At 37.4% G+C, this 24,500-nt stretch overlaps 1 protein-coding gene across 2 annotated transcripts in view; it reads right to left on the bottom strand.

Moving 5' to 3' along the window:
• Positions 1–18,719, bottom strand: part of LOC126966406 (calcium-transporting ATPase type 2C member 1) — a 69,394-nt gene extending 50,675 nt beyond the window's left edge. For both annotated transcript variants that reach the window (XM_050810417.1, XM_050810418.1), the window contains exons 1-3: positions 18,555–18,719; positions 13,176–13,286; positions 236–401 (exon numbers count right to left, since the gene is read on the bottom strand). In XM_050810417.1, the coding sequence (XP_050666374.1) occupies positions 236–401; positions 13,176–13,286; positions 18,555–18,653 (376 nt within the window). In that variant the 5' untranslated portion in view covers positions 18,654–18,719. The remainder of the gene's footprint in view (positions 1–235; positions 402–13,175; positions 13,287–18,554) is intronic.
• Between the last annotated feature and the right edge of the window lie 5,781 nt (positions 18,720–24,500).

Raw genomic sequence — 24,500 nt, 5'->3', positions numbered from 1 at the left:
AAACTGCCAACTCCTATATCAACCCCTTCATTTATTTTTTTGCAATAAAAGGTGGCCTATGTCTTTTTTCAAGCTCTTGTTTGTCTCTGTACTAAATTTCATCAAAATCGGTTTAGTGTGAAAGCGTAACAAACAAACTTTCATTCACCATTATAATATTAGAAGGGATATTTATTGTCACAGTAATTGTAACGATTCGAGCTGAAATAAATCTCGGAAGTAAGTTACAACTTACCCAACAGAAGCAATATCAAAGGATTTTGGAACTGCTCGATGTACTTCTTCCACAGTGGGTCCTGTTCTTTGACCTGGAACTCGTTGGGCCCCACGAAGTTCATCCGATCGTTCGCGTCCCGCCATGTTAGACCACGCCTTACGTCTACTTGGAGACGCTCAGCCACCTGATAAATGCAATAAAAATACAATAAAAAAGGGCGTTGCTTAGGGGTCTGCATATTGGCTTGGGGTTCCTCACCGAGACGACCATTATTTGAAGATTTTTCGAAGGATTGAAGTACTTATTTTTATATATTACTAGCTGCCCCGACAGACGTTGTTCTGTAGATAATAAAAAAAATACTGTTTTATAGGAATTTGCCTATAATATTTTAAAGCATCAAGAATTATTTCGTAAATGCTCCCTGTTGTTATAATGAAATTGTTTCACAGTGGAACTGTCAAACCGTGCGTCAATAAATTCTCTCATAGAAAATATGGCAATACAAAACAAATATTCAAAATAAAAATAATTATGGGTCCCAAATCGAAATAAAAACTATCCTATCTCTCAAGTTGGACAAAACTACACTACATGAAGTAATCGCCATTAAAATTCGTTCATTAGTTTAGGAGTCCATCGCAGACAAACAACGTGTGACGTAATTTATATATATTAAGATAAGTACCTACTTGGAGTATTTTAGAGCGCCAATAATTTTTTTAAGCTTCCTTGTGCGGTGTTTCCAGGACGATACGACGTTGGTACCTTCAAAAAAAGCGTCTCAGGTGCGCACACCTTCCTTAAAGGCCGGCAACGCTCCTGTGATTACTCTGGTGTTGCAAGAGAATGTGCGCGGCGGTGATCACTTAACACCAGATGACCCGTACGCTCATTTGTCCTCCTATTCCATAAAAAAAAACTGAAGTATGATACAAACGGTCTAGAATTTAGATGACCATCTAGCGACAGTGTGTCGAATTTGAGTATCGGTCCGCGGGCGCATCGTATAAATGCACTCTAATAATTTTTCCTTAACGCTCCAATAGACCCCAGAACACGTATGTTATCTTTAAGGGATACACATGCCATCGCGGACTTTTCTGGGTATCCAGGTAAACACCTGGATACACAATTCCACCATACATTATTGAGTTATTATACAAAAATATATACAAAAACAAATTATATACTAATACCATCCTCGAGAACCACGCTATCCATTGGTGATCCGCGTGAAGATAGGTGCTGTAGTTTTTGAGTTTATTGCGAACAGACAGAGGCGGCGGAGGACTTTGTTTTATAATATGTAGTGATAAGCAAGGATTAAGGCGACACTAAATGCCAACGACCTTGAGCGATATGAACTTACGGCTGCCGGCCCGCCATCTATGTAACAAAGCCAATATTTTCAAAATTCTTGCGTGTAAAACGTAACATTTTAACAGGTTCTAACAGTTTTTATGCTTAAAATCCTCGTTATTCATTAGTAATTTGAATAAATGCACCTACATAAAAAAATACGCGCTATTAGAATAACTTTTCTGTGAGTAGTACTAAAAAAATTCGTCATGCCATGCCAAAAAAATTGTTTAACTGCAAAGAAAAGTGGTAGTTCAAAAAGGCTCGGCAGTGTTTACTATAACCAACAGCAAGCATTAGCAACCTACAAATAAGACTTAAGGATATGTGTAACAAAATTAAGTAGTGTTCATAGCTCCAAATGCTCCGTTTTCACAACAAAACTCGTCTAAAAACACTTTGTTTGCGTGTTTTCTGCTAACCCTTCGCCTTAAGGTAAAACGAATTAGAACTAAGATACGATGTTAGATAGCTATACTACTTATGCACTGCGATCGCAATTCCTAATCTGATCACTCGCGGATTAATTTGTCTGTCGGATCGTAAGGTTTCCTACCAGTTAGTATTACGGATTAGCTGATTGATCTCTTGTAAGCATTTAAAAATGTGTTTCGATACTAAAATGTATAGGTAATAAGTTCAGTTTTACTTAAAAATTTAATTAATTATTTTAATTTATTTATATAAAGACTTAAAAAAGTGAACATAATTTACAGACCAAAGCATAAGATGGTTATTGCAACTGGCAGTACAATTAGACTGTAACCTGTGCTAGGGCTGTCCAAATATCCTCGGTCAAATTGTATAATTTTTTTTATTAAAGTGATGATCTAAAATTTTAAATTTATGAATTACGTACCAAACTATTTTTTTAATGTAAATAGGGGTCGAGACGAGCAGGACGATGGTAATTGATACGCCCTGATTACAATGCAGTTCCGCTCAGGATTCTTGATATACCCAAAAATTCGTCGCCTTGAGACATAAGATGTTAAGACTCATTTGCGCAGTAATTTCACTAGCTACGGCGCTCCTCGGACCGAAACACAATAATGCTTACACATTACTGCTTCACGCCAGAAATAGGCGCCGTTGTGGTACCCATAATCTAGCTGGCATCCTGTGCAAAGCCTGGTGAAATTCACCAATTATTAGTTTTCTTTGGAATTAGGATTGATGTATATTAATATTTAAGCACGATGCGGGATTCGAAGCAGCACCTCTCAGGCTTCGTCCCAGCGATTTCCAACTACCGGACAGACGGATGGCTTAGTAGTAGTTTAACCGTTCTACTTGGGTCTACTACTGGTGTATATACTAGCCTGTGCGCGCGGCTTTGTCTGCGTGCGATTCCGCATTGAGTAAATACACTTTAAGTAAATGGGTGTACCTTATACCCCAGTAGTGATACACTCATAATTTTTTTTATAGAAGAAGAAACGGCCAAGAAGCTCACGTGGGGGAAGCAGTGAGGCAACCGCCCATGGACATCCGCAACACACTGACCTTGACCCCTGGGTCAACCAATGACCAAGGCATCCCAGCAATAGATGCGTTGTCGGCCTGTAAGTTGGAAAAACTGCAGCCGGTTATTGATTCCACAAAGTATCTGTGCCGGGGAAGAAGTTTCTCACAAATCGCGCGATTGTAGAATGCCAGACGTCAACATGATGCGAGTGGAATATCGCTTTCAGACGAAAATCCTCTGAGAGTCACGGTGATAAATGCGGTAATAGATGCAGTGATAACCCACATCTCCACGCAACGCCAAATAATCAACCTTATTGCAAATGCTAGTCATTATCAAAGGAACTAAGAAAACTGCAAAGCGTAATTACAAATATAACTGCTGTTGCTGTGAATAATTGTCAAAGAAAACACATTTCACACTAACAGTCTCTGCTCCATTGACGCGCATACGATATGTATTCTGTATAGCTCATGTATAACAATCAAAATCTAAAAATATAAACATCAAAAAATAAGATACAACTAAATACACTAATTCTATAAAATGATAAAAGAATTTGCGACTAACATTAACACGTGAATGTTTACATTCTTTGCACCGGATGCCGACTAGATTTTGGGTACCACAACGGCGCACTATTTCTGCCGTGAAGAAGTAATGTGTAAACATTATTGTGTTTAGGTTAGACGGGCGCAGTAGCTAGTGAAACAACTGGGCAAATGAGACTTTACATATTATGTCTCAAGATGACGAGCACATTTTTTTTTACGGAATAGGAGGACAAACCAGCGTACGGGTCACCTGGTGTTAAGTGATCATCACTCTTGCAACACCAGAGGAATCACTTGCCGGCCTTTAAGGAAGGTGTACGCGCTTTTTTTGAAGGTACCCATGTCGTATCGTCCCAGAAACACCGCACAAGGAAGCTCATTCCACAGCTTTGTAGTACGAGGGAGAAAGCCCCTTGAAAACCGCACTGTGGAGGACCGCCACACATCCAGATGGTGGGGATATCCTAACTTGTGACGTGTCGTGATAAATGCGGTAGAAAACACACAATGAAGCGACGTCTCTACGCAACGCCAAGTGATCCAGCCGTTCACAGAGCACTGAGTCCCCGACAATTCGAGCTGCTCTACGTTGCACGCGGTCAAATGGATCGAGCAGATACTGGGGTGCGCCAGACCAGAGATGACAGCTATACTCCATGTGTGGCCGGACCTGCGCTTTGTAGAGCGCTAGAATGTGGGCCGGCTTGAAGTATTGCCGTGCTTCTGCGTGCTGACGCCCAGCTTCTTCGAAGCCAATTTGGCTTTGCCCTCCAGATGGCCACGGAATTGGCAATCGCTCGAGATTTCGAGACCCAGTATTCCGATACTAGGCGCGGCTTTAAGAGAAGTGTTCTCGAAGAACGGTGATACGACAAATGGGGTTTTTTTTGTGGTAAACGCGCAAACTTGAGTCTTCTGGGGGTTAAATTGGACAAGGTTCAATTTACCCCATTCCGCCACCTTCTCGAGAGAGGACTCGATAGAAGACACAAGTTTCTCCCGGCACTGGTCGACGATTTCCCGAGAGAGACCTGCATGGCCCGTGTATACGGCATCACCAGTGCTGTCATCTGCATAGCAATGTATGTTGGAGGTGTCCAACATGTCATTGATATGCAGAAGAAACAGCGTAGGAGATAGCACACAGCCTTGGGGCACTCCAGCATTCACGGGCTTCGGGTTCGAGAAATATCCGTCGACAACGACCTGTATGCTACGCCCAGTGAGGAAGCTGGAGGTCCACTTGCACAAGCTCTCGGGAAGCCCAAATGATGGATGTTTTGAGAGGAGCGCCTTGTGCCATACACGATCAAAGGCCTTCGCTATATCCAGGCTAACTTCCAGGCCTTCGCCCTTGCTTTCAATAGCCGCCGCCCATCTATGTGTTAGGTATACCAGAAGATCACCTGCCGACCGACCATGGCGAAAGCCGTACTGTCGGTCGTTGATCAACTGATGACCCTCTAGTGAATTGTAGTGCCGCTCAGAATTTTGGGTTTTTCATTAATCCTGGGTACTGCATTGTTATGGGCAGGACGTATCAATTAACACCAGAAGAACGTCTTGCTCGTCTCGTCACTTACTTTCATAAAAAAAACCTGTTAACCTGTAGGTTTTAACCTCTAGAAGTTGAACATTTCCTGGCAAAAATTGCTCCTGACAAGTCTTCTATAAGTCAAGAGCTCTACAACTCGAATTTTTGGCTTTTCCTTGTCCAATTTCGACTTACAGACAAACTCACAATCGCATTTTCGTTTAACCGAGTTTTCCCTTCCGTTACTTTCCAGGTAGTTACTCTCTACGCATGAACCTTGGTCATCTCTTTCACTGTTTTAGGTCAAGTTTTTTAAGGAGAACTTACACCGAGCGAAACTCAGTCAGTCACCCTGATACTGATAATAATAAGCAGCGGTGACCTTTGATACCAAATAAACATCAATTAGCAGTCATTAAGGACCTTATAGTCCATGAAAATGTCTCGTTAAACCATTTATTATGAGGATAGTGATTAAATTGATGTGAGAAAAGCTATAGTGAGAGTTACAAAAGGCTTAATTTTATGGTGGGTTGATTGACTGCACAAATTTATAAGGCGAATGTGGAAGTGTTAAGAGAACGAAGTGATCTTAAGAGCATTTGTCCAGCATATTAATACTATGATGGCTTGTCCACTGGACCACAGAATAAAGAAGAGTTATACAGAAGATTCACTCAGTCTACATCTACCAAGACCTACCTCGAGTAATCCCGCTCGCCTGTAGGTTTGTTTTCGTTGGTTATAGGAAAGATTAGCACCTATTTTTCCATAAAAACATTCTCGGCTATTTCTCTTTGGTTTTTAACTTAACGACAACTTTTTTCTTCAAATTAAATCAATATCATCATTATCCGTGACACACTGATTTGCTCTTTTGATATTTTTAATATCTGCTAGACTACCTACAAACAGAGCTTAAAACCTATCACATAGGCTGCAAACGGAAGCCGACAAATATAAATCCGACAACAATAAGCGGAAAAAGTGAAATAGCTCAACAGAGAATACCTTCCCTTCAGTTTCCAAGATATCGTAACAATTGGATAACTTTTAGTCCTCCAATTGAATTATCTGGAAATTGTCTAGAACAAAATATTGATTTTCAGTTTGTACCCAGGATTTAAAGCCGGAGCTTTAGTCTTATCGCAGCTATTTTTACTGCGTCAGTGTGACAGAAACATTGTTTTAGATATCTTAAATCATAGAAAAGCCTCAGCTAATGTTACTTCTTAATGAAGATAGGAGTAGTCCAGTGAAACCAGGCCAGTAATTTGCCAACGTGCAGGCTTTTAGTGGGTGAGATAGTCCATACGTTCATCCACGTCACAGCCAACAGTTAGTGGTATACATTTTTTATGAGGCAATGGACATAATCGAACGTAGTCGTAGACAGCCTATAGTAGTTATTGCGATGGACACACAATCAGAGGAGATCGTAAGGAGGTTCCCATAACGGTGGTGATGGACGAACGTCAGTTATAGATATGTTATAGTTTCCATTATACTTGAAAAGTTCGTATTTTCGGGTCAAATTTTGCAATGATTTTTAATTCTGACTCTGTACCTCAGTTTTGCTGACAATGCATTTCAATGATAATCCAGCTCGTGGATTGATTAGTCATTGTAATTTTAAAGGCGCTTACCATGACATGGCTACCGCGCTCAACATTCCTAACAAGGGAACTGCTCAATAGTGAACTACACAAACATTACTAAGACTAAATACTGGCCATTTCACAGCATTGGCCATTTTCCATACAAACTTAGTCGCCTCATTTCTCCTTGGTTTTTAATCCTGAACACAAGTCTTCTCAAATAAGATATCTAAACAATTTGTTATGTTCTAAATTGATAACCCTCACTTCTGGGATTAATTACACAAATAACTATAAAGTAGATCCTGTAGATGAAGCCACAACCTGAGAGTTGAACAAAGCTTACAAGATTTTATCAACGATACGTCACTCGAACGGTTGGCTCAGTTGGTAAGACCGCACGCACGGAACGCGAAATGTCCCGGGTTCGAGTCCCGCATCGTTCATAAAATTTTGTTTTCAGTTTTAATTGTGTAAAGATCAATATCATCATTATCAGTGTCTCTCGGTTTTGCTTTGCTGAATTTTTTGTTTTTGTAAGCGCATAAAACGGCATAGGCCGCAAACAGATGTCTAGTTTGAAAAGCCGACAACAATAAGAGAAATAATTAAATAATCAGAAACAGAATATTTCCCTCCCATTCTGCTTCCAAAATTTCGTAACGATGGGTTAATTTTTGGAGGAGAAATTACCAAGAACGAAACCCTTATTTTGAGTTTTTTACTGCCGATTTTTAGTCGGAGCTGCAGTGTCCTCATTACAACCTCGCGGTACGCGATGGTATGTTTTTAAGAATTCTTAAATGTGAAAAAGGCCTCAGGCTGACGTTTTTTTCCTCTCATGATATTATGGATAACAAATGAAATTTTTGCTGTAGACTCGGCTCATGTGCTGACCTAACTCTACGAAAAACAAGATACAGTTTAATTTTTTTTTATTAAATATTAAATAAAAGCTTTTTTTTCGGAGTTTATTAGTTTGGAACGAGAGTACCGTCTAATCCAGTGTTCGAACCATAATATGAATTTTAATAAACGCAAAATTTAATTATCATTAACGGGTAATAAGAAACTAGGTTCGAGTGTTAAGTTCAATCACCCGCATGATGTTGTGTGTCGCCGACTGGTGAATATTGAACACGCAACATTCCGATAACGGTCCACGCGTCTTCGATAGTCTATGACGTCGCTTCAACTGTGACATCTGATCTGATACCAGTGGGAGGCTCCTTGGCACAGGATGCCGGCTAGATTATGGGTACCACAACGCCACCTTTTTGTACCGTGAAGCAGTAATATGTAAACATTATTGTGATTCAGTCTGAAGGGCGTCCTAGATAGTCAAATTACTGGGCAAATGAGACTTAATATCTTATGTCTCAAGGTGTTAATTGGTGGTGGCAATTGTATTGCCGCTCAGAATTTTTGTGTTTTTTTCAAGAATCCTGAGCGGCACTGCATTGTAATGGGCAGGCGTATCAATTACCATCAACTGAACGTCCTGCTCGTCTTGTCCCTTATTTTCATAAAAAAAAGATCATAGGGCTCACAATGGTAGGTGATGTAATCGACTGATAACATTTTACTTCGTAGTTGTTCAAAAATGGTGGAGATATTCTATCTGCTAAGCCAAATTTATTAAGAACCTGTAAGTGCAACTTTAGATGTTCGTTCAACGAGTGAATTTGCTGCAGTTTTCGTTTTTTTTTTGCAGTTTATATGTAGAATCTTTGCAACGGATAATTATTAATCGAGACACAGGCACAGGTGGTTAATATCATCATATGGGTGCGGAACGACTCACTTTAGCTTGCCGCAAACTCACCTATACCGTCTTTCGGCTCTCAACGATTTTTTCGATACTTGCGGATGAATACAGCAAATACATTGTCGGTTTTTTTGGAAAAAGGAGGACAAACGAGCGTACGGGTCATCTGGTGTAAAGTGATCACCGCCGCGCACATTCTCTTGCAACACCAGATAAATCACAGGAGCGTTGCCGGCCTATAAGGATGGTGTGCGCACCTGAGACGCTTTTTTTGAAGGTACCAACGTAGTATCGTCCCGGAAACACCGCACAAGGAAGCTCATTCCACAGCTTTGTAGTACTTGGAAGAAAGCTCCTTGAAAAGCGCACTGTGGAGGACCGCCACACATCCAGATGATGTGGATGATATCCTAATTTGTAACGTGTCGTGCGAAGGTGGAATTCAGCGTCAGAAATCAGGTGAAACAGCTCTTCGGAACACTCCCCGTGATAAATGCGATGGAAGACACACAATCAAGCGACGTCACTACGCAACGCTAAGCGATCCAGCCGTTCACAGAGCACTGGGTCCCCGACAATTCGAACTGCTCTGCGGTCAAATGGATCGAGCTGATACTGGGGTGCGCCAGACCAGAGATGACAGCAATTCTCCATATGTGGCCGGACCCGCGCTTTGTAGAGCGCTAGAACATGGGCCGGCTTGAAGTATTGCCGTGCTCTATTTATGACGCCCAGCTTCTTCGAGGGCAATTAGCCTTTGCCCTCCAGATGACCGCGGTATTCAAATATAGTAATATACGAATAGGGTTAGTCGTGCAACTCCCCACCGTATATCGGTTACAGTGAGGAGCTGCAACAGATACAAAAGCAAATTCTATATAAAAAATACATATACATATGTTAAGCCTATTTTCATAGAGATCGGTGTTGAAGAGAAACGATAATATTGTATATAAACAACCTGTTTTCTTCATATTGATTGTTGATACTATAATTATTTGACATTTAAATAACTTTGACTTTTGAAATTATACTCCTTTAGGCGCGTTATGAAAAAATGATGACAGTGAAATTTTGTGACTCTAAAATTTTCTGACGTTTGCGACATTCATTATTTTTTTATTTTGGTTTCTTCATCCATTATTAGGATAGGCAAAGGGTTCAAGCCCGCACAGCCGTATTCGTTATTTAATAATTGATTGTCAAAGCCTATAAACAATAATTTCTATAAACGTAGAATAGCACGAATAATAGATAATTTTAAGGATTTTTGCTTTATTAGGCAAAAGAAGTATAAATTCTTGCGTGCGTACATAAGTACGCACTTTTTTTAATTTACCCTTCAAATTTACCAACGAAGAGTAGGGGCGAGCTACTAGGCTAGCATAAATAGAGCAGCGTAATCCCTCAGCTACAAAATCAGGTCATAACAGCCAAGTAATACAAAGCCAACGACATTGAAAACTTTACAGTGTTCTAGCTTTTAATTTTCCATAGTGCACTATCGATTCATAGCTCATAGGGTGGCTTGGTGGGTGCATATGCGCAGACGATACAATGGGCGGGGGGGTAATCCCACCTCTTTGCATGGTAACACAAGTCATAAATCCTATCATACGCGCCATCTTGGTGGGTGGCGCTGCTGAAAGAGAGTTTTCCACGCATCACAAACAATAAAATGGAATTTCTTTACGACCATAAAAACCTGTTTTGTTGTTTTTTTTTTATGAAAATAAGGGACGAAACGAGCAGGACGTTAAGTTGATGGTAACAGCTTACGCCTTGCCCATTACAATGCAATGCCGCTCAGGATTCTTGAGAAATCCAAAAATTCTGAGTGGCACCACAATTGTGCTCGTCATCTTGAGACATAGGATGTTAAGTCTAACCGGCACGGAACACCGGAGGTCGAGGGTTCGAGTCCCGCATCGTTCATAAAATTTTGTTGTCTTTCAAATTTTATTTGTGTATTAAAACAACCTACTAAGCTACACATTGTTGAGAGCTTCCCTAGCTGTACTCAATGGTTACAAACAATGACAATGCAAAAAATAGGTTAATGAAAAATAAATCCATTATTTTTTCGGTTGATGGCTTCATTCATTGTTATCTCTTAAAGTATCGAACAAACAATTTTAGATTCGACAGGTAGCATTTTGCAAAAAAATATAAGTTTACAGTATTTTGTTTCGGTTCGGTCTGTTACAGGTTGTTCAAAGTGCAGTGACTTTATATCTAGATTCTGTTATATGTATGATTCCATAGGCTTAAAAACGTCAGGATCGATTTTGATGATATTCAGAGTAGGTGCCTTTTCAGATGGGCACGGTCAAGACGAAATGTATGAGCTACAACGACAGCTTTAACATGGCACGGCGACCGTGCCGTGACCGTGTGTCGACCGTGCTTATCCACTATAAAAACTCTTTGCAGTCAACTAACGGCAACAAGCAGCTACCAACGTCATGAACTACCATAACATACCCCAACTAATAATAACATTTATTTAACTACTGTTAATATTTAAATACTATTTAATATAATTATCACTATGATTACAAATAACTATAATAGCATATAATAATCAGATCTTTAACTAAATTTGTGTAAGTTAGTTGGCACTACAGCAGTGCCAACTAACAGTTGGTAGCATCATCAAGATAGACGGTCGTTCCCTGTATAAGCCTGGAGGTCTGCTCGCAGAATCGACAACGATACATTCTGAACGATACGACAATACTCCGAATATATCGCAACTATCCTACTCTAACAAATGTTCGAATTCCTTATAGTTTATCGTTACCATAGACTAATATTTTGATTTTTTTACGATGTTAGTGTGAATGAAATTTGTTCAAACCTAAACATTATCTGTGCTATGTCGCTGTTAAGTGTCAAAAGTCAAAACATAGTTTAGGCGCTAAGGACCATGCCAGACTCTGCATCACCAATTTGGTATCATTTACACATAATGTAAATGTTAACAAAATATGTAATAAATATAATATGACCATTTAAAATTGAATAAATAATACAAAACTTGCGGATAACAAAATGTAAGAAAAAGTAACTCAGCCTTTCTCGTCGACTTCCTATTTCTCAGGCGGCCATTTGCATTATTTCTACGCATAAACGATCAACAAAATGACTTAAATGACTTAGTAGTAAAAAAATCCTGTTGAATAGTAAATCACATATAATAATTATTTTAATAATATTTATTAAGTATGTATATTGTATGGCAAATATATCTATACAACTTGAAACGATAATAGCATCTACAGCCTAGAACGTGTTGTTGAGATTATCGTAAAAGTGATGTTTGATTATTTATGAAATTCGAATATTCGTCTCTGACATTTTCAACTAAGAGTAGGGTTAGGACCGATAATATCGAATAATGTTACGTTCGTTCAATCATCGTTTCGACATTGATTACGATGTAACTAAGAGTAGGATTCGACACGACTAATGCAACGATTTAGCGAATATCGATTTTAGGAGTAGGCTCGAGGAAGCATTACTTAAAAGGAAGCCCTGATTGTCTTTTAATATTTAATAATAAGTGCATTTTGTAATTCTAAGTGTGGAAACTTTAAAATACAGATGTAACAGTTTTATTATGTGCGTTTAAATTACCAACCCCTTCTACATGTGTACAGCCTCGTTCAAATGAACACGGTCGCAAGATAGCGACGTTTTCAGTCTAGTACCCTGATGATGCTGCGACCAACCCTCGCCGGGCGAACGTGCGGAAACCGTGTACATATAAAAGGCCGTGCCGTTTAGACAGCAACCGTGTGCATGTCAATAGGCACTCAGAGAGACTCAAGTGCTGGACGATGCGACTGTTCGCCGTCGTGCCGTATCGCGGCATGCATCAGACCATATTGTCAGTGCTACAAAAATATTATCAAGGTTTGAACTCCTGTGCAATCTATATGCTCCGATGCAATCAAATCAAACGCAGTGTGACGCATGGTTAAGGTACTGCAGTAAATTTTTTAGTATGGTGAAATTAATTATTAATTGTTTAATTTGCCGTTTTAATAACGAATAATATTCGCGTAAAGTTTCTGCAATCGCAGTAAAAATGTATGCGCACGTCTAAACGCATAATGTATGTGGTAGTAGGAACCCAGTTTTATAATGAAAAATAGGAGTTATGACAACAACTTACAGAAATAACAAGGGCACTGAATGTGAAAACTTATGTAGGTACCTCAATAGAAATTCCAAAAACTAATTGACACGTTATCTGCGCCGACCAAATCTTCTGGATGCTTACAAGAAAAATCAGTAGCGAACGGTTACATTGTGAGAAATTCTAACCAAGACATGAATTGGATACTGTAGACTAAACAAGGTCTTCATACCGTAGAGCTCAGTGTGTTCCCAGTAGTGGATTTTACCACGTAACCATGTGTTTTCCGGTACCCAAGGTCAGCAACGCTCTTGTAATTCTTCTGGTGTTACAAAACAGTAAGGTGGTTGCGTACTGTTAAGTATGTATGTTAGCCATTATCACAGTTAGAATAGGAAATCCTATTGGGATCTGGTTACTGAAGGGAGCGGTTCTAGGAAAGGTGCTTTTAATCGAATGGGCAAGATAACAATAGACCCGAAATGGGTCGGTGTGGCATTGCCGACAAAAAACTAAAAATACGTGCATACCTCCTCCCAACTGAGTATGGAACTCTCGACAGCGCTGATCCACATGTCGCCAGCACCCACGCTCATGTCCCTCTGCCCCCGTCTGCCACCGCCCTCCTCCGCGTTCGAATGCTGCAACGTTTTATCAGTTCAGATCATTTGATTGATATAGATATTGTGGGAGACCCAGTGCACTGTGAACGGCTGGATCGCTTGGCGTTGCGTAAAGACGTCGCTTCATTGTGTGTCTTCCACCGCATTTATCATGGTGATTGTTCCGAAGAGCTGTTTCACCTGATTGCTGCCGCCGAATTCCACCTTCGCACGACACAGATTAGGATATCATCCGCACCATCTGAATGTGTGGCGGTCCTTCACAGAGCGGTTTTCAAGGAGCTTTCATCCACGTACTACAAAGCTGCAGAATGAGCTTCCTTGTGCGGTGTTTACAGGACGATTCGACATGGGTACCTTAAAAAAAAGCACCTTCCTTGATGGCCGGCAACGCTCCTGTGATCACAGCACTAGGTGACCCGTACGCTCGTTTGTCCTCCTTTTCCATAAGAAGATACGGCGCGACTAGTTCATTTTCATAGTTCTGGTGACCGTTAAAATTAGAATCAAAAAAATTTTCACTAAGTGATCTGAACAATATTTGCTGATGAAGTAAACGTGAACATCTTCTGAAGATGCCTTGATTCAAAAGAATGTTGGTCATCAATATGAATCCGCAGCTAAGGAAATTTACCCACCACAGCGCCGCCGGCGAGAAAGCAACAACAGTTGATTGCTGAGTCAGTGTTGTTCTTTATTTTTTTATGAAAATCTTACAGTAATTGATTCGCCCTGCCCAGTACAATGCAGTGCCGCTCAAGATTATTGAAAACCCCAAAAATTCTGAGCAGCTCTACAACTGCGCTCGTCACCTTGAGACATAAGATGTCAAGTCTCATTTGCCTAGTAATTTCACTAGCTACGGCGCCCTTCAGACCGAAACACAGTAATGTTTACATATTACTGCTTCACGACAGAAATAGGCGCCGTTGTGGTACCCATAAACTCACCGGCATCATGTGCAAAGGAGACTCCCATTGGTAAACACTAGGTGTTCACTTCTTGGGTACAACTCTCTTCACTAGTTTGTCACAGCAACAAGGTTATTCAAAGAAAACCATGCTGAGCATTACTCACAGTCAGAAACACACACCAGTCACCAAGCAACTCCTCAACTACACCAACTCAGCTACCCCAACCGACAAAACTGCTAGAGCTCCATACATTTCTATCTATGCATAGGTAGATAGATATATTAGATACGGAAATAGCTTTACAACTTTAAACTATAGTTTAAATAGCTGATATTGAGCTAATTATTCGTATAAATAGAAATGTAACAGTACAAGTCTATATTATAATGACGCAACGTTCCTTATCACTCCTAGTTTTAATTATAACAACAATTGTATGAGTATTTCCGATAGTATTTTACCTGGAAAGTATAATCAATTTCAAAAATGTAAAGGTCACTGGCATGTACTGGCATGGCATCAATAATTATTGACGCCTTAATACTAAATCACTACTCAGCCACTGGTATAAGTACATATAAGACACCTGAAGCGACATGTCAAACACTCCTATGTCACTGTATTACCTTTTTATTTACATTTCTATGGTCCCTATGCCTTTTCCAAAGACAAAGTTTCTTGTTTGAAGAAGAAACTGGAAGAGTTTTATGTTGATCATGTTTCATCTTAACATACAAATATTATAATAATTTTCATATTACTTGCTTGGAGGTGATGATATTAATTTCATAACACGGTTCGCTGATTATATGCTGTTACTATTGTCAGCATTTCATGATGAGATTTTTGGAATCTTATGATCGACCTTGACAACCTAAATATAGCTCAGTTGTTCATTCTCTGCCCACTCAGCTAGATGTTTCCTAGGTTCGAATCTCGGTAGGTGCAATTGTTTATGTGATGAATATGGACTTTTGTTTCCGAGTCATGGAGTTTATATTAATAATATGTGTGTTAAAGTTAGTATATTTATGTCATGCACTCACAGTAGTTTGGGGCAAGTTAATTTATGTATTTAAGTGCTCATTGAAATTTATTAAGATAAGTATAGTAGGTCTTCAAACATTGAGAACACAGTAATTATGAGACAATGTGTCTTATCAGTTTTTTTATCAGGTATCTTTATGTAACAAAGGAAGTCACTAAGATTTAGATATTTAATTGACTAGCATAATTGTTAATAGCTTTTTATACAATATAATAATTTATCAAATATAATTATTAAAAAACACAAATTTTTTTGTATTAATTTAGATTTACTTTTTTGACTTACTCATATGTAAGGCATTGACTATTTGACATATAAGTATTTTTGTTGCATCACTTTACATATACTGGGAGCTTATAAGCTTTAAAATTTTGGTTGGTGATAGAAATACTTAATTAAATATTAAAATTAATAAAAAATTATAAAAATCATGTCAAGACTATGTAAGAAAGAAAGCATCAAGTTAAATAACTATGATAACTTACTATTATAAACAAGATGTTCCACATCAAAAATATATTTATAGAGTTTAAATTAGCATAACCATTGAAACAATACTGCTTCTACAGAAAATGTAGGTCACACTTAGCAAACAATATTAAGACATTTATATGGCTTCTTAAAGCAAATGTGTCATGCCCCACTAATAAATAAAAATTGTGCTGTTGTGAGAAATATGATATGACTTCGGTACCTTTAAAGAAAGTTTGATCACTTTTTTAAAAGGCCCGCAACACTCCTGTGATTCCTCTGGTGTATCAAGATAATGTGGGTGGCGGTGATCACTTAACATGATATGACCCATAAGCTTATTCATCTACCTCTTCTATAAAAAAATATTATATTTATATACTTATTAAAGCATTTTTGAAAGAAAAGAAAGAAAGATATTTATTTGCAACAAACACAAAATTTACATATTAAAATAGAACAAATACATACAAAACAAATTTCATGTTGGAGGGTTGTCAAAAATTGGTCACACTTCAGTACTGATTACTGTCGCAACCAGCGCTGATCTTCCAGTGGGACCAATGAATGATGCCACACATGAATGCCATAAGTAGCACACTTATGGCTTTAGCTTCATGTTTACATAGAACTTAAGCACTGGATCAACATGTCATATAATAAAAAGTATTCCATATCCTATATAATACAAATGCTGGCTTAAAACTTCTAGAAGAAATGTATTCAATCTATATCAGTGATCCAGGTGGCCCCCATGAGGTCTACAGGAAACCCGGCAATGATTTATGTTGGAATATATATCAAAATATGCAAAAACTTATATCTTTAAATCAGCAATTCTTGTGTATATATAATCTGAATCTCGGAAACGGCTCCAACAATTTTCATAAAAGTTAGTATGTACAGGGGATTTCGGGGGCAATAATACGATCTAGCTAGGTTTCAATTTAAAAAATGTAGTGTTATAATGAGAAACAACTACAATAACATTAGAATACAAAGGTAAATTTCACCACTATATACAAGACTATAATAGCTCAGATGGGACATTGGGTGATCTGGAAAGCAGAAGACCCCGGTTCGAATTTTGTTAAAGTTTTGTACATTCTTTAAAATCTGAGTGAGGCTCGGTCGTCCAGATATTTAGTAGTAATGTAGGTATTTTAATAAGCTCCTGTTAAAAGCAAACAAGCTTATATTTACAAAAGGGTGTGACAGACAGCACTTATTGCAGGGGATGAATGCAGGCAGAAGAAATGCCACATCACATGATTACAGAATGCAGTAGTGTGGCTGAGAATGGACACAAATCCTCCTAATCTAACATCATTTCTGGAAGCCTGCAGCAGGCCGAAAAGGCTGCTAGCTTTCTGGGACGGTAGGGGCTGATTAAAGATGATTTAATTTTATTTGGAAAACTGACAGTGTTACAATAACTTAATTACTATACAATAGTGTGAACATTTAACACCATTTAAAAGTTTTTGCATATTGATTCTAATAACAGATAGCATTATACAGATACAACTTTTTTTTTAGCATAAGTATTAAATAAAATATATATATATAATATGTTGAGGATTACATAGGTTTGTTTATGGTGCAGTACATTTATTATGTTCAAAGAGAATTTAAACACTATGTTCGATTGAACAACATGTTCTTTCTTTACTATTCTAATTTTCTTCTTCCATTCTAATTTGTAATTTATTCAATATGAATAAGTATTTCCTGAGTTATTGAACAACTTACAGGTAGACACATTGTGTTAGTCATTAATTTTGATAAAAGAAGAGCCTGCAGATAGATAACTTAAATACAGTAGAACTGGATCAGATACTTATAAATATTAGATACTATTATGGGCCCATGAATTTAAGTTGAAAAAGATTTGATTTGCTTTGTTATTATTATCTTTAATCTAATCTAGATTCTTTTTTTTTTTCAAATATTACTCTGAATCCCTTTTGATGCCCAGCCTAAGGCATACTTATTGATTAAGTTATAGGAATTGGGCTTTCTTTGTGGTAATAAATTGAATTTATTAAGTAATTAGAATTATTAAAAAATTATTATTATATAAGGTCAGCAGTGTCTCTATAATTATTAATCGGACATGCTGCGAGCACAAATGTAAAGTCAAATTTAATATTTAAAAGAGAATTAAAATTATTGATCATATGTTTCTGTGAAAAAACACAAAATGCAAAATTGTGCCTTTATTTCTCTTAAATGATACTAAAAATTATTTTTGAATGATTATTAGAAAAAAAACAGACTGTAAGAAAAGAGGCAATAATCTTTCAAGACCAAAATAATTTATAGTATAATTTATATATGACAAAACTGAAACTCATTTTAAATACAAACAATAAAATTTTGGTTATTGTTGCAATGGATAATTGTTATCAATACTAAGAGTGAATTGCAGGATTCATCCATGTGATATAAGTAAAAGGTAAATGAATCACTTGTAGTGAAAGTTACACCTAATAGAATATACTTAAATGAGTTACTTACATAGGTAACTAATTGATAGCAGGTTTTTCAGGATTTTTTTACAATTTTCATGAAATTATTATATACTTTGAGAATATATGCATGGTAGTTTAGGTCTATTTAGATGTAATATCATGTAGTATAAAATAAAAATACTCGTTTGCAATTTATCGAGGGCTTTAAGATGGGAACATCGAAGTGTGCAGTGTGCTAACATTTTCGTGAATAGTCTACTTGTTACTACTACTTTATAATAATACCATAAGTCAGATCCCAATCAATATTATCATTTTTGTAGTAACGTAAACGAATACATAAACAAAATCGATAATTTAAACAAGCGCGCTTACATACCAGACTTGCCGTATCCTGGCTGTCTATAGAGTACTTGTCAGACTCTTTCCCACGATGATCGGAGAAATGTTCATATTTACGAGTGGGGCTACTTTTCATCTTTCACAGTTTATACGAGGATTTAAGCCTCTAAACACATTTTCACTTCACGACTACAACCGATGACGTTCAATAAACTACTAAATTTCAATTTTCCAACCGAATTGTCGCATGTCACTGTCAAGTGTCAAAATCCAATGCCAATAAAAATGTTGCTAGTTACACATAACATAGATAACATTCTTAATGTCATTACCTAGGTATCATACCTACAAATGGTGCTAGTCCATTTGTGTCATGGCTTATATTGAAACTACTTGATATTTATGGTTCTATTTAAGGGACTTACGTGAATGTACCTGTCTACCTACCTACCTTCTATGTATGTATATTATTATTAGCCTATTAGGTACCCAGATTTTTAGGTAACAGTAGGTACCTATCTAACTAGTTAGTAAGTAGTCAGTAATTCTATCCATAACAGTGTCTATTCTTCAAATTCAAAGTTTTTAGTTGGATAAACATGTTTAGAACTACCTTCATACTTGCTACATATATTTTTAGGAAGGGACCATAAATACGGGTCACCTATGAGATGGTAAGTGATCACCGCAGCCCATACTCTCTTGTAACACTACAGCAAGATAGTAAGTAGATAATAGGAATTTGAATGGAAATGTGGCGGGCGACGAAAATAATAATTATTATTACTATAAAAATATTTATGTCAAGCTTATATTTGAAGATATTCGTTCAGCTTCGTCACAGGTCGCAGTCGACAGTTATTTCTCGAACCCGAAGCCGTGAAAGCTGGAGTTCCTCAAGACTGTCCTACACTGCTTCTACTGCATATCAATGATATGTTGGACAAGAGAGAGGGACAATGCTATGCGGATGCAGTACTGGAGATGCCGTATGCACGGGCCATGGAGGTCTCTCTCGTGTTATCATCAACCAGTGCCGGAAGAGACGTCTCTGTTGTCGAGGCCTCTCAGCAGAAGGTCGTGGATTGGGATAAAATGAACCATGTCCAATTTAACCCCCAGAAGACTCAAGTTTGCGTGTTTTCACTTAATGCCTTGACAACACTTCTCTTAATGCCTCACGTAGTATCGGAATACTGGGTCTCGAAATCTCGAGTGATTGCCAATGCCTCGGTCATCTGGATGGCAAAGCCAAAATGGCTTTGAAGAAGCTTGTCATCATAAATAGAGCAAGGCAAAACATCAAGGCGGCTCACATTCTAGCGATCTACAAAGCGCAGATCCACTATAGGAGTATTGCTGTCATCTGTGGTCTGGCGCTGCTAGTATTAGTATCAGCTCGATCTGACCGCGTGCAATGCAGAGTTGCTCTAATTGCTAGATCACTTGGCGTTGCTTGGAGACATCGCTTCATTATGTGTAATTCCTGCCGGCGAATCCCACCATCACACGACATGCCACAAATTATGATAACATCCCCTCCATCTGGATGTGTGGCGTTCCTCTACAGAGCGATTTTCAAGGAACTTTCTTTGACGTACCACCAAGCTGTGGTATAAGCTTTCTTGTGCTGTGTTTCCAGGACGATACGACATGGGTACCTTCAAATATAGTGCTTAAACATTTCTAAAAGGCCGGCAACGCTCCTGTGATTCCTCTGGTCTCATTGGTCACTTAACATCAGGTGACTAGTACTCTCGTTTATCCGCCTCTTCCATAAAAACAATATCGTACACTGAATATAATCTTAATATCACCGAATAACAATATTGAAAGGTAATAACTTATATTCCGACCATTTTTCACAGCGAAAATTCAAGGACACCAAATACTCTCTATTACCTACTGTCTACTTAAGATAAATTAAAAAAATACTCATTAAATATTAATTATATGACAATAACAGCTTAATTAATTTTCAGACATTTGTCTATAGTCTATCTATGAAAAAAACTTACTTTCGCATTGTTTGTATCCGGATTGTCCCATAGTAATTGAAGTTTAATATCATCATGATTCCCCTCATTTTTGTTTCTCCGAAACATAGCATAGGCCAATGCCTATGCCAAGGCAATCCTTATGCCTATGGTTAATTAATAAACAATAATGTTAACAAACACTTCACAAGTTTCAAAACATTATCACTTCTATAAACACGCTGTTACTGACGGCATTGAGGTTATTTTTTATATGTATCTAGGACACAATATAATTAAATATGATATTGTAATTCGTAAAGAACAAAATGTAAGTAAAACAGATCTGATAACAGAAAACACGGTAACAGCTTTAGTATTGCTGTCTTGCTGACTGATTAGGTGTGTAGGAACGTTGTGGGTACAAAAGATAAAACTTTATCAATGCTGGAGTGTGACGCGATTGCAGTAATTCATGAATATTGTACCTCGGTACTTTGTTGTTATCAAAGACTAAGATAATAGGTATTTAGCTATTTAATAATACCCATTTTAAGTTAAATCATTTATTTTTATCTAGCTTTTGCCGCAATTGTGTCTGCGTAGAATTAGTATGTATGTTTAGTTGGCTACATTTTCTCTGTGGTCTTTCTGGAATTTTCCGGAAAATAAACAAGTTTCTTCCGGTCATCGATAAAGCAAGATATTATTTCAAGCCAGTCCATAATTTAGCGCTCTATAAGTTCCTTCCACACAATATCTATATTCCATATTATGGAGTATTGTTCATCTTCTATAACATTTATCACGTGGATTGTTCCGAAGAGTTGTTTGACCTGATCCAAGGCTTACTTATAGTATTGTAGCCCTCTTCTTCTCTTCATAATAGTCTGCTAACTTAAAGCATTGCTAATACTCACTCTGTCTTCTTCTATTGACCTAAGTCAGAATGAGAAAAAACACTCCTAAGCGGCTGTTTAAAGTTAGCGGACCATTATGAATAAGGGGGTAAATATATAAAGTACAGTAGATGTTATATAGGATATTGATGCATGGTTCTTGTCTGGTTATGCGCAGACCACCTTAAATTGTATAATATCATCGCCTGAGTTGTTCTATGACTTAAAGTTTCTTATCAGTTTTTCTCCCCGTGTCAAAGCCCCTTAAGGAACATATGTAGCTTCACGGGGTTTACCAAGTGTTGTTGCAATATGTTATGTTATTGTCACTACCTGCGGTAAATGAATATATTTCTATTTTATTCATGCCTATCAATTCCACTTTCGCACAACACGACAAAAAAAATTACTGTCCTCGGCATATGAATGTGTTCCATCATTTATGAGGCTTCTTTGCACATGGTATTCGGTAGATGGGTACCTCAGCGGTAGAAGCAGTAGGAAGCATTATTGCTTTTCCGTTTGAAGGGTTAGATAAAGTGAAATTATTGGGCTTATTGGAATTATGTTTAAAATACACCATTGCTTAGCAAATTTTGATGTTATTAACAATGCTTTAACTAAAGTTGTACATTGGTTTGAAGCTAATAACTTGTTACTCAATGGTAATAAAACGTAGTGCATTAAATTTACTTTACCTAATGTTAAACAAGTGTCAATCGATATACAGCTTAAAAACGAGAAATTAGATATATATGATACCGCTGTTTTTCTTGGAATAACGCTAGATGCCAAACTCCAATGGGGCCCTCATATAGAAAACTTATCGAGTAGACAAGTTCTGACTGTTTCTAACCAATATATATATGAAAATTTTGTATATGTTCATAAAAATGGCAATAAATTACAAAAGGTATATGAAAAACATAATATAACTATAACTAGAAACAAAAATAAACTGTTAAAGTCCACTTCTAGGCTTAGTAAGCTCGACAAGTCATTTATCGGTAATTGCGTTAGATTTTATAATAAGCTTCCGGAGAACATAATGGAAATGTCCCTTAATTAAATATAATATAATAGTATTTATAATTATGTATAATTATACTATAAGCAAAATAGTCAGATTGTAAGTAGAGGTGTTCAGTGAGTGATGCTGAATATATTGTAGATGAACATTCTTGTTTTTTGATATTCTTGTGACAGTTTTCATCATGCTCGCTTAAATGTCACGGCTTGTTGCGGCGACGTGGGACGGGTCTTCCATTCCCTAAAATATGGTCGAGGGAGGCGATAGCTGGCCTATGCATCATGGTCGTGAACGGGCGCTTTTTGCGTTGGCAGGATGATCCTGTAGCCGGAAACTCTGCTTCATAGTTTTAAAATTAAAAATTATATTTTTTATAATTACTAATAAAATGGTCGCTAAATACCTTTATTTATTTACGGTGTGTGTGGATTGATGCATCTACTGTACCATGGCCTACTATTATTGTTGATACAGTAGTAGTCGGCCGTGACTGTACTCAATAACTCTTGTTTTTACGTATTAATTTACATTTTTTTTTGAGTAGTTGTAGTTTGAGTATTATTGCTGCATAACTTTACATAGAATATGTAAATGAAATTTATATTGTAACTGAAATGATTTGTGAGTGAGTGATTGTCACAATGAGTTTCTTGCCACTTCTTCTTATTAAAGCTCAACCCTCAAAGGCGGTGGATATAAAAAGAAAAGTCATTTCCTTGACCTGCATTTATAAAGTGATTTTGATTTGATTACCCTAAAGGAGCTTGAGCTTTTGATAACTGTTAGTAAAAATATAATATAAATTTCAAGTTTAAGCAGAATTATCAAATTGTAAGTAGAGTTGTTTGGTGAGTATTGCATGATATGTAGATTAGGATTATTTTATTGTTGTTTGCTTGAGTTCTCATAACAGGTTTCGTCATGCTCGCTTAAATGTCACTGCTTGTGGCGGCGACATGGGACGGGTCGTCCCCTTCCCTAAAATATGGTCTAGGGAGGCGATGGCTGGGTCATGCGTCATGCTTGTGAAAGGGCGCTGGATGATCCTGTTGCCGGAGACTCGGTTTTAGATTCTTAAAGTGTAGGTAATCTTGTTATAGGTAATAATTAGTTTACATTTTTATAAACTTCGTAAGTACCCTACAGTACAGCGTGAAGTTACTATGGCGACATTAAATGAATGCACGAGTAGAGTTACTAAACCTAAATAAACATTAAAAAAAACGAAATTCACCTAATTATATCAATTTTCCATACTTAATATCATTTCGGAACGACCTGTAAGTATTCAAGTAGCCGCGCGCTAGCGTAGGCACTGACACCTATAACTCTTAGGCATTGGCAAACAAACATTGTCTGAAGCAAAACTCAGCAGAGCTTTCGTTCAGTTGTGTTTTTACCGCGCTTTGAATACAACGCTACGCAATGACATAGTGTTCAGAAAAATTCTGTCCAAATAACAGCATATATCCAAACTGAAAAAGTATAAAGTGTCGTAGTTCAGGAAAGTGCCCCGTTATATTAACAAAATTGTGTAACTTACTTGACGTTCTTATTAATTTTGTTAATTTATTACATTCCAATTGATAAAACAGAATGTTGTTGCCTCGTGTTCGCGCCCGAGCTTCTAATAAGCGTATACAAATAGACGTTGGATATTACTGCCATAAAATAAGGTGTTATTTTGAATGAATGTTTCAATTTATCTGTAGTAAATGTATACGAATATGCAACGCTGATGGATATTTTTTACCTTAGGCGATTGGGCGTTTAGTTGTTTATTGTACATCAGTGCTCGTAGATGATTAAAATTTAGTTTTTTCACTATACAAGTTAACTTGTATACTTATTTTTTGAAGTGAAAACTTCTTTGGTATCGTAGTGATTCTAAAGTCGATGAAACGAAAAAGCGACACTAGAAAGAGATAGACACATAAATAAATTCATAAGATTTAACGTGGCAGAAAATGAAATATATTATACAGTGTATTGGTAGTCAGGCGATCATAGTTGACGAAGAGATTGTCTTATGAACTACGCGAGTAGGCATATCGTAATATATTCTGACGTCATGCGCA

This window comes from Leptidea sinapis, chromosome 10, assembly GCF_905404315.1.
Source record: "Leptidea sinapis chromosome 10, ilLepSina1.1, whole genome shotgun sequence".
In the NCBI taxonomy this organism is placed as follows: Eukaryota; Metazoa; Arthropoda; class Insecta; order Lepidoptera; family Pieridae; genus Leptidea; species Leptidea sinapis.
The sequence above is the reverse complement of the archived record's forward strand: the minus strand, read 5'-3'. Positions and strand labels throughout refer to the sequence as shown.